Source organism: Dermacentor albipictus, chromosome 1 (genome assembly GCF_038994185.2).
Source record: "Dermacentor albipictus isolate Rhodes 1998 colony chromosome 1, USDA_Dalb.pri_finalv2, whole genome shotgun sequence".
In the NCBI taxonomy this organism is placed as follows: Eukaryota; Metazoa; Arthropoda; class Arachnida; order Ixodida; family Ixodidae; genus Dermacentor; species Dermacentor albipictus.
Genome location: NC_091821.1, coordinates 120,417,312 through 120,428,455, shown reverse-complemented (window position 1 = coordinate 120,428,455; position 11,144 = coordinate 120,417,312). Strand labels below are relative to the sequence as shown.

At 43.5% G+C, this 11,144-nt stretch overlaps 1 protein-coding gene across 1 annotated transcript; it reads left to right on the top strand.

Moving 5' to 3' along the window:
* Positions 1–3,496: 3,496 nt before the first annotated feature.
* On the top strand, positions 3,497–9,344 carry LOC135904854 (keratin-associated protein 6-2-like). The gene is made up of 3 exons (XM_065435838.1): positions 3,497–3,720; positions 7,235–7,773; positions 9,211–9,344. Exons 1-2 carry the CDS (start codon positions 3,709–3,711, stop codon positions 7,730–7,732), a joined length of 510 nt encoding a protein of 169 aa, XP_065291910.1. The 5' UTR covers positions 3,497–3,708; the 3' UTR covers positions 7,733–7,773; positions 9,211–9,344.
* Positions 9,345–11,144: the final 1,800 nt, after the last annotated feature.

Here is an 11,144-nt window from a genome sequence, read left to right as displayed (position 1 = left end):
AACAATGTTATTCCTTGAGGTGGTCCGTCAAGGGTCCGAGTGGCGCTCTGCCCACGTCTTCGCCGGGATTGGCTGGCCGTCTTTACATTTACATCTTGCGATGTAAATTCTACATTATAACAGCCTTGTTTATTACTTTAGAAATCAGAATAATGCACTTATTGTTAGAAAGGGTTTCGGCGTAGTGCACTTAGTTGACTCACCAGAGAATGCAATAAGGCAATGCAACACATTCATGAAAAGTAGGCTGAGTGTCACATTACTTGTCTTTTTGTAGTAGTTGGAGTAGCAGTTGGAAGAGAGCGGTTTTGGTCAGTGAGCAAACGGGTATAGACGATATTCTAATTGACATCAAGAGAAAAAAAAATGGCGCTGGGAAGGTCATGTAATGCGCAGATTAGATAACCGTTGGACCATTAGGTGGACAGAATGGGTACCAAGAGAAGGGAAGCGCAGGCGAGGACGGCAGGAGACTACGTGGTGCGACGAAATTGGGAAATTTGTGGGTGCTAGGTGCAGTCGGTTGGCGCCGGATAGGGGTAATTGGAGATCGCAGGGTCATAAAATAGGCTTATGATAGTGATGATGAAGATGAGTTGGACCCTAGGAAGTGTCTGTATATATATATATATATATATATATATATATATATATATATATATATATATATATATATATATATATATATATATAATATATACGTGTGTGTGTGTGTGTGTGTGTGTGTGTGTGAGGGCGTGCGTGTGTTTGCGGGCATCCGTGCGCATCCCCGACTACACGACTCTTTCAAAAGCCACGGAGTATATTTATCTGGAGACTGCGGGAAAATAGCAGCACCGGACAGGAATACTAGTTGCGTCTATTTTTGCTTGCGGCTGAGCGGCGCGTGTCTGCCTTGGCGGTACGAAATGTTTTCCTCCGGACCTACATCAGGTCCCGCGGCGCAAATTGTATGCACCGCCGAGACATGATGCCTGGACTAATGCGTTGGCTAAGGTAGCTATCATTACCTAATGTTCGTTCGGCTCCACTGATATTGCAGTGCTGGCTTCACAGTGGCGGCCCGGGTTCGGAGAGGCTCATGCAGTGACATCCAGCAGCCGGAAAGTATTGGGTGGGGCGAGTGGCGCGCTGCTGCTTGAACGCCTCAGATCAGTACTAACACACAGAGTGCAGCACGATTAACGAATTTTTTTAGTTTTCTTGTTCGCCGAACCTCCTTAAGCTGCAAGTAAAGATTTGAGTGGCTTCCAACTGCTGGCCGAGAAGTGAACCAGCCCTAATTAAGGCTAATCGCAGTCGGTGCAGGTCGTTGCGTTCGAATATTTTTTAAGTTTCTTTTAACAAACCAGAGACCCCACCATCGAAATTCATCTCTCGCTGTAAAACGTATTGGAACGCCGAGTTCGCGAAAAATTTAAATTTCATCACAGCCGCTACAGTTTAGCACGATTGAAAAATAGCAGTGAACAATTCCTCATGGGAACACCACATTGCACCAATGAAATGTAGGTTAAGTGCTGAAGCGGGAAGGATATTCCACATTTTTGTGTTTGTGTGTGTTTGTGTGTGTGTGTGTTTGTGTATGTGTGTGTGTGTCTGTACGTGTATGTGTGCGTGTGCGTGTGTGTGTGGGTGTGCGTGTGTGTGTGTGTTTTCACCTTTGATGCCTCATAAATGTGCATATTCTATTTTATTAGACGAAACCTAACATGTACTGAGTGCTAACATATTTACCTGCACTGCTCGTACCTTGCACCTACAATTGCAGTTCAGGTCGTACTTGGGCTAAAGTGGAGCATGTCTTTCCCCCGATACTGCGCCTACAGTGTTGACGCACAGAACACGGAAGCTGATTCGCTCCTACTTGCCGGAAAGGGAGAATGTTCTGTGAGCATAATAGGTTGTGCAGAATATTCTGCACCAGCATATGTTTAAAATACTTTTCAAATCCTTCACTAACTTGTACTTTTATTTGTCCTGGATAGTGCTTTCGGAGCAGCTTTAATTGATAGTACCACTCGATTCGGCTTTCCTCTAGATGAACTTGCTTCAATATGTCAGAAGTTTCTTCGGTCACCCGCTGTACGCTACTTTTACGCGGATATACCAAGCCCTCTTTATCTCTTTTGGAGCGTAGTTTCGCGTGTCTACAGCAAACTAAGAGGGCCACTGGTGACAGCGCTAAGTCGCCTTGATTACCGGTGGATGTCTCAACAGTCTCTTCGGAAATGCCGACCCCCCAAGAGTCCTCACTAGCAAGGAGGAAAGGAGGAGCTTTAGCGCTTCATTCTAGGGGACATTACTGGTGTACAAACCCTTGACTAGTGCTATTTTATTTGCTTTAGCGTCTTAACGCATGCACATAAGTTCTCGCTCTCTTCCCTTACTCCCTTAGTGCAGGAGTTCAAACCGATTTTCTGTTCTGATTGCCCTTCCTGGGGGCATAAGAACACAGGCTGTGCAAATGAAACCACGAGGGAAGCTGTGCACGTGTCGACGCACTTGTGGATTTCGAGGCTCGCCACGCATTTTAAGCTTCGTAATATCGTGTGGTCGAAAATTTCAAGTGACATTACGCGCAACGTACTGATGTGCTACTGCCATAACAGAAGACAAAGTAAGCATACAGATGTAGCACGGGACGCCGCGCTCAGATGACTTCCGCTGGAGCTATCCCTTTATCTTCTCGGCAGGCTGACAAACTGTCAGACAAAATGATAACCATGGTTAACAGGACAGGAAAAAAACTGATCCCTGTTTAATAGCAGTTTCACCGTGGTTAGGCCGTTAGCGCAAGTTATTTAACCCTTCGTGGATGGTCATGGAATGACACCGGTTGCCGTAGTGCATGACGATTGCTTACGGTTATTTCACTACTAATTGAGACAGCATAATTAGTTTCGGATTAAGTCTTCCTAACATTATAATGGCTTAGAATTATATTGTCACAGCATGTTATCTTCAAAATTTTGTCAATTTTATCATCTTACTAGCAAAACGAGGACATATTGTGGCTTTGGACAAAATGGGAAGTATGGAGAAAGAGTGCAGCGAAATTTGAAGGTGAACATGAAACCGTGCAACGGTTCATTTCCTCGTTCTTCGTTGTGGCGTTCACACCGAATAGCACCTAAACATTCAGCAGAAAGACACAACTCAAAGTTCGCGGGCTCAGTGCGCTGTATGCTGCACTCCTCATTCATTGATATGTCGGATGTAATGTGTAGCCTTGGCTTTAAAGTTGGTAACAAACTGCCTTTTCCATAAAGCGAGAAAGAAAGGCGGAGCGTGTATGCATACAAAGTTGTCGCGTGTCCTGGCTCTTTAGATAACTATCAGAGGGAAAACTTGAGCCGAAGAGAGCTGAAGGAAACCTGATAAGCGTACCCGGTAGTTTCTTTTTTTCCCCGTTTTAGTCGGTGTTAGTACGCGCACCGTTTGGGCTGCTCAGTATAGGTCATTGCCAGCGGGCGAAAAGGCCAGTGATATCGAATTTGAGACATCAATCGCGTCGTATTTTACTACGTGCTCTTGCGCCTTCCTTCTTCCTGGTGACAAAAGTATGGTCGCGACTAGGAACAGGGGGCACTTGTGCAGTCCTGGCGCATCAGTGGTGGAGAACTTGGCGGAGATCGGTGTCTAGCCATATAAAAGCAAAGACCTTGAGAACGCGCCCTCAAGTGTGCCCCCTTCGAACAGTCGACAATGAAGCCGCTGGTATGTACCCCTTCTCGTTCGATTCCGTGAACGAAATTTGGTTAACTGCAAAGCTCGATATTTGAATTATTAGATTTTTTGCATTGTGAACATGATTCTTCGTTTTTCTCTAGTGAGCCTTCTTGAGGGGATCTTTCTGAGGCAGATATTATGTAAAAAATAAATTGTAGACGTTCATCGGTCGATTTTGATACACCTGGTTTGCACCATTACCCCGTAGACGCTATGGTGCAACTCTGTGTGTTCGTTTCGTCTCTGTCTGCTGTCTTCCTCTCGCGCTGCAGTTACTAATGAATCAAAACCGACTGTTGCGACTTTCAGTTTTTCTCGTACACACTAATCACAAAAATGTTTCGCATGTAGCAGGCTCATCAAGCTGGCACATTATTGCAGACCTACGCATGCGTCAGCTTTGTCTCCCCGCTACATGAGTGCATAATATGGTGGCCTGAATGTTGTTATGGATTTCGCAAAGAACAATAACTTCTTGAGCCTGCAGCTGAAAACCAGCTGCAATTTAACTTTAAAGGTATGGCGCTGTATGTTTAAAATTATAGATGAGTTTCTTGTGGCAGTTTTTTTTTTCATTCTTCCGCGTCGAATATTCAGCTGCTCAGCATAAGAACAAATGCTGAACAGTTGAAACGTAAGAAGGCGTGCATGACGAGTAAATGTTGCGTCTTAGTCAGCAAAATGTACAAAACTAACATTGGCTTTAGACATGTTAGACATATATTAAAGTCCATAAAATAATTGAAGAATACCTCGACTACTAATGGCTTGTTACACCGCCGTGAATATAGTTGTCAGTAGATAGTGCAATTAGGAAAAGGGACAGGTTTGTTAAAGCCTTTCAGCAGTATACGCCTTAGCAAGCCTACATACGCTTTCCAGGATAGATGCGTGTCTGTGCGGATGGTTGGAGTTCAACCACCTCTACCACTTTGACATTTGTTATACATCAGTTTTATACAGCGTGTTCATCTTAAGCTATGTGAAATTTTTAAATAACGCCTGTGATAGATAGCATAGTTCTTGTCCTTGAGCTGGATTATTCGAAGAGGCGGACATTACTAGCACGATAAATCGAAACACATATTCAAATAAGTAATAAAAATTCCCTGATTATCTTCTTTATTATTTACTTTACGGCAAGTATTGCAATTTACGAATTGTAGCTGGTGAGCTGGCAAGATGTATCGAATTTAAATGAATTTCCGGGATAACACCAGCTTGAAGATATTATTTCCCAAAGAGTGGAACGAAATACATGAGCGTTTCAGTTACTTTAGTGATTGAACGCACAAAAGAGAGTTTTGTTAGAAAACTAAGTGGAGCAACAGTGCTTTTTTGCGTCAAGTTTGATAGCGCATATCTCCAAACTGGCGTCATTCTGGAAATTCATCCAAGTGGATACGCCTTGTAATCTAATCAGCTGCAATTCGTAAATTGCGACATGTGCCTTAAAGTAGTAAATTCAAAAGATAATCTTTGATTTTTGTTAATGCCAGTAATGTCTGCCTCTCTGAATAATTCAGCTCGGGGACTACAATTATATTATCTGCCGCATGCTATTTTTAAAAAAATTTCATAAAACTTAAAATGATAACCCTCTGTACAAGGCACATTTATGTTATGTTTTTCGACGTCGTCATTGACGGCGGAAGTATTTGACATCCTACGTGCGAAAAACTTTATCACTTCTGTACGAGACGATGAAGTCAATGAATGCTGCCGTAGTGCGTGAGACGCTCAAAAGGAGCTGACTTTGGTTGAGCAAGCGCAGCGTACCATCATTTTTCTAGGGCATACTGGGACAAGCACATCGGATTGAAGTTTTTTCCTCCTACTATAAGGAAGTCGTTAGTGGTGTATTTTAAAGGCCACATCATCCAAAATATTTGGTAACACATTATTGCACCAAAATTCTAGGTGCCCTGGTCTATTTGACACTAATGAGCTTATTGAATTCACCACTACATTTATTCTCAACAAAAACATTAGATACAGAATTAATCGTATATGGCTTGGCACCACTTACACGAGACATTTTTTGCGCAGAATTAGGCGGGCTGAAATTCCACAGCGTAGATGTTGCATTGAGGAGGAATACATATCATCATCTTCTAGAATGCCTTAACTGCACACTAAGAAAATTACGGGTCGTACATCATTAGGTTTAAAGAAGTTATTAGGCTCGTTGTCTATAAGAGCGATGATAAGGGTACTTTGACATCATTGAGAAAGTGTTTTGAGGGCAGCGGCACTGTTTGTTGTTACTAACGGATGTAAAATGTTTTTTGTCGATAACGGCGTTCCTTATTTGTACTGTAACCTTCAGTGTCCTGTGATATTCTCGTTTCTGCTCGCATTATTCACCTGAGAGTTCCTTCGTAATGTTGCTGTGTTGTTTTGCGTGTTATATTGAACTATTCTTGCCTGTGAACATGACTTGTTCTTCTATTCGTTCTTCTACACAAACTATATTAATAAGCATTCAAAAGTACATGTTTAACTACACTAACTGTTCATAAGACAAGGAGTAGTTGGCGCCATATATTTATTGCGCCGACATCTCCTTCTTATATAATGGCCAAAGAAAAAAAAACTGGGTTCCGAAGTTACTCTATTGCGGCTTTTCTGAGACAAATCGTAAGCTGTTTGTACAGTAATTTCACTCTTCTGCCAAAGAGAAGCATTTCTGTGGGCTAGCGTAAAACCTGCAACAGTTATCATTCATGCGGGAAAGTTGCGCTAACTTATTCAAAACAATAAGTGGACATAAACAATGAGTAACAGATGCCCCCAAACAAGACAGATAGGTGTACCTGTGCATGTCCGCAATTATTTTAATTATGCAGTGTTTCGCTGAGGCACCATCAATAATCTTCCATACATAGTTAAGAGTACGCTAGGCTAGCTAAACATAAAGTAGAATGAAGCAATACAAACAAAAACCAAGTGCAATGCACTTAACGTTTATTTCTGTAAGCATGTTTGAACTCTAAGCAATCCAACCAAATTTACCTTCGTACTAAATGTCTCTGGGAACAAACTATCGCCCTGGTGAACTCCACTCATATTGCAATTATCAGCTCATGCCCACTGGAGGGATGGCCAGTTGCGTAACAGCGAATAAACAAAGCAAACAGAATCATTTAATAAGAAGCCGCGCTACCTCACATAACGAAGTCGGATACTACGTTAAGATGTCAGAAGTCCACGGATTTATGCAGGTGGAAAAGTGTTAAGGTGAATTTCATTAGATTATGGGGTTTTACGTAGTAAAACCATTCTGTGACATGTGGTGCGTCGTAGTGGCAGATTCCTGAGTAATTTGAACCAAGTAGGTTTCTTTAACGTCCATCTAAATCCAAGTACACGAGTGTCTTCGCATTTCGCCTCCATCGAAAGGTAAAGTGAATTGTAACACGTTTTTATGCTTACATAATACCTCCTTTCTTTGGCAAGTACTATGGCATAAATTTTCTGTTTTCTGCTTCTATTTTTGCAGATCTGTACAGCTGTGGTTTGCGCATTATTTGGCACAGTCTTTACTGGAGGATTCGGGCCTGATTGCGGCTATGGGCCAGGGTTCGGCGTAGGGTATGGTGGTTTTGGGTTTGGTCCCGGAGGTGGCAATGCACTGGGATTCGGAGGAGGCTACGGAGGAGGCTACGGGGAAGGTTATGGAGGTGGTTATGGAGGAGGTTTCGGAGGAGGCTTTGGGGGAGGCTTCGGAGGAGGCTGCGGTGGAGGCTTTGGGCCAGTAGTGGCCAGTGGACTTTTGGGAGGTTTCGGAGGTGGCTTTGGAGGTGGCTTTGGCGGTGGGCTTGGATTTCCTGCGGGAGAAACATACTTTGGGGGACCCGGCACGTTCGGCTACGTGAAGACTCTGACCGGTCCGGCATATCTTGTACGAAGAGAAAATAAAGTGAAGAAGATCCATCCAGGCATCCCAATTGCCGCTCACACAGGAATCGGTTCTGGACCCGGTTTGCTGAAAGTATGACCGCTGGCGGGTATTCACCGACAGCAAGGAAAAAATGATGGGTGAGCTGCTGCGAGCAACGCTATAGAATGCTTTGTCTACTTTCTCTTTGTGACCGTGAGATGACACGTGGATGCAGTTAACAATGTTGCTGCTTGAGGGACGGAGACACAGGATTATCCAGCTTATACTGCCAGCACTTTACTATTGCAGGCATTTCTTTCAGTTTTTAAGGGCAACAGAAGTGGACAAGCGGCTTTAGCCTGAACAGATGTCTATAGTACTGCAAGTGCTAGAGTGCTATGAGGTGGCGGTATGCGGTGACAGTGACTGACTGTGATTGTATGTCTATGCTCCTTTCTTTCTTTATCTCTACTTTGCTATCACTTTACCTCCCCTTCCCCTCTATCCCCAGCATAGGGTAGTAAACCGGATCTTCCCATATGGTTAACCTCCCTACTTTCCCCTTTCTCTCTCTCTCTCTCGCTCTCTCTCTCCCCCTTTTATTTCTGATACCTCAAAGCACTACGTAGGGGTTTACATGAGGGGGGGGGGGGGGGCGTATACTTTATTCAACATAAGTTAGTTCTTCCAAGATGTGTTTATTGCTGATACAACAAAGGCCCCCGCCAACATGCCAACAAGACGTTGCAGAGCGCAGTGCGGTGGAATGGGCGTCATGGCTGATGACACTGCAGCGGCTACAATTTACTAGACAACGAATGTGTGGTTGCGCAGTCGTGACTATGAAATACATAGGTTCATAGACATCTCACAGCAGTGCAGAAAATTCTGCTATTTCAGAAGGTGAAAGTCATAGTTCTAAGATCAGCTAGGGTCCGATTTCAGAAATATCTTGTTCATAAGAGTTGTTGGCCAGACACACACGCGTGCGCGTTTGTGTGTGTTCGTGCGCGTGCGAGCGTGCGACCATGGACCCTGGTCTTCCGTCTTCCTTTTACAGGCGTGCAGTTCGACTGGACTTATCGCGTGCTTTGCGGCATAAAAAATTCATAGCGAAATCATAAAATAATAAACAACATTTCTTTCCGCTTCTTTGTACAACAGTCAAGGTGCGAACTTAATGAATTAACATCGTCAGAGAGACAGCTACCATTTGTTTTTCAATAAAAATATATAGCAGAGACGCGGTCATCATGGGTTTGGTGGGGATGACTGCATTTTAGTTAGGATGTTGGATAAATTACAAGTGTTATCGTTGGCACTGCATTGCAGTGCACTAGTTGAACAATTTTTAGAATTTTTTAGAAACAGTAACTGGGTCTGTAATAAAAAACACATCTACTACGTAAGAGTGTTTTCTTTTGGCGAATCTTCAAACACCCTGCACTCGTGTTACTGGTTGGCGTCATACGAAGACGACCGCCATATCGGTGGCCAATTTCCCGAGGGGCACTGACGTAAGAGAAGTCCGTAAATAGAAATCCCGATCTGTATGTTCACACCCAATATCAGCGTTCATATTTTTCTTTTTCTAGGTTCCTCTGCACACCTGTTTTCTGGCGCTGACTGGTTCTGAATGTTTAGCTGGGACCGCTGTGGCAAATAGTGAAACAAATTGTGAAACTGTGATTATTTATTAGTTGTTTGCAATAAAGATATTTTGTCGGTACTGATTCCTTGTCACGTACTTTATTTGTAGTTAGCGATGAAAGGGCATCATAGTTATAGGGTAAGTGCGTCACGGCGATGCATGCTGCATCGAAGAAATAATTTCGCTATTCTGAGCTCTTTGAAAATTCCAAAGCATTCTCCGAGCTGTAAGCAGAAAGATACCAATATCCGTGCATTTAACTAAAACCTTTGCGGATGGCCAAAACACAAATTGCACTGACTGCAGAAAACTGCTTATTTGGAGTGTCATACGGGTGCTGCCTGTACAAGTACGTTCTACAAAGTACAGAAAAAAAGAAAAGAAGGAAACGAACTTGGAGATATTAAGCGAAAACAATAAGCGAAATCAAGGGCCTAGATTATTATTATTATAACCACATGAAGCCAACCGACAATGAAGCGAAGGTAAGCATAAGGAAAAGTAATTGTTTTTTTTTACTTTAAATACAGAAATGATAAGGTAAAAGAAAATGAAAAGGTACGAAAAAACAACTCGCTGCAGGTGAGAGTTGAACCCATAACTTCCGCATTGCACGTGCGATTCTCTAGCAATACAGCTACCGCGGCAGCCGTTCTCCCGTTTACTTTCTTGGGTATTTGTATAGTCTGCAAGATCTAACCCAGCGAGAGTTGGTCAGTGCCACCACTCTTGCCCATGGAACGAGCGAATGTATGGAACATCATATCAATAGCAGGCGTCCACCATGACGCCTATATCCCTATATAGATGATGTTATATAAAACCCCTATATCCCCCATCCCAGTGCAAGGTAGCAAACCGGAAACTCGCCTCTGGTTCAAATCCCTGCCTTTCCTCTTTCTCTTCCTCTCGGGCAGGTAAAACGGAAGAATATAATATTTTTAGACAGTAAAATACGTCAAGCAGGATATACGCGACTAATGCAGCCGGTCATGCGCCTTGTACAGCCACATATCTCGTAGATATATTGCCATGAGTTGGTATGAAAATGTAAGCATCTTTAATCTTAGATGCTAGTAAGGTGTTTGTGTGTTTTTATTTTGCTTTTTCACTTTCTTGTTGACAACGTGCGCACATTTTTCAATCACATTATTCGATTCTGCAAGTTCTGTGGCCTTCTGCATGCCATGAAATGCGGCTTCATTACCTGTATAACCTGAATAACTTCATACTGGACTTTTCTTTCTCACTTAGCGTACCTTATCATTACCACGACGCAGTGTCTGCTTGGCAAAACATTGGTGGAGCACCAGTATCTCTGGCAATTTTTGCGGAATTATACGTGCGCCTTTGGGACGTCTAATTTTTGACCATCAGTGATGGGCATGGATCACCTCGGACGTCTGCCACGTTTGGTGATGTCAGCTCTGGCCGTGTTAAGAAAGTGTACCCTCAAGCGGACCCTCACAGGTACTCTGACAGCGAGGGCACCCATATCTATTCACTGAGCAGCTCGGAGACCTCCGACGACGACTTCTAACTTGTTTTGAGCCGTTAGGCAAAGAGACGTAAAACCGAGGCCTCTTCGTCATTTAGCCCATTGAATGAAAGACCACATTGGAGGCCTGTGACCAACCCCATCATTTTCGTTCCTGCTGTGCCGATAGAAAGATGAAAAGCCTCAACCAGTACTCTGTTTTGCTGCTGCTGGAGGAATTGTTACCGAATGAAATCACCAAAATCAGAGTAAATACAAGTAAGAACGTCCTGGCTATAGATGCCGTGCATGCAGCCGCGCTACCTTGAATACCTTGGGCAGCATCGCCGACCAGGGTGGAATGAAGGTTCCTTCCCAGGTCCCGCCGGGCTCTGACGCGT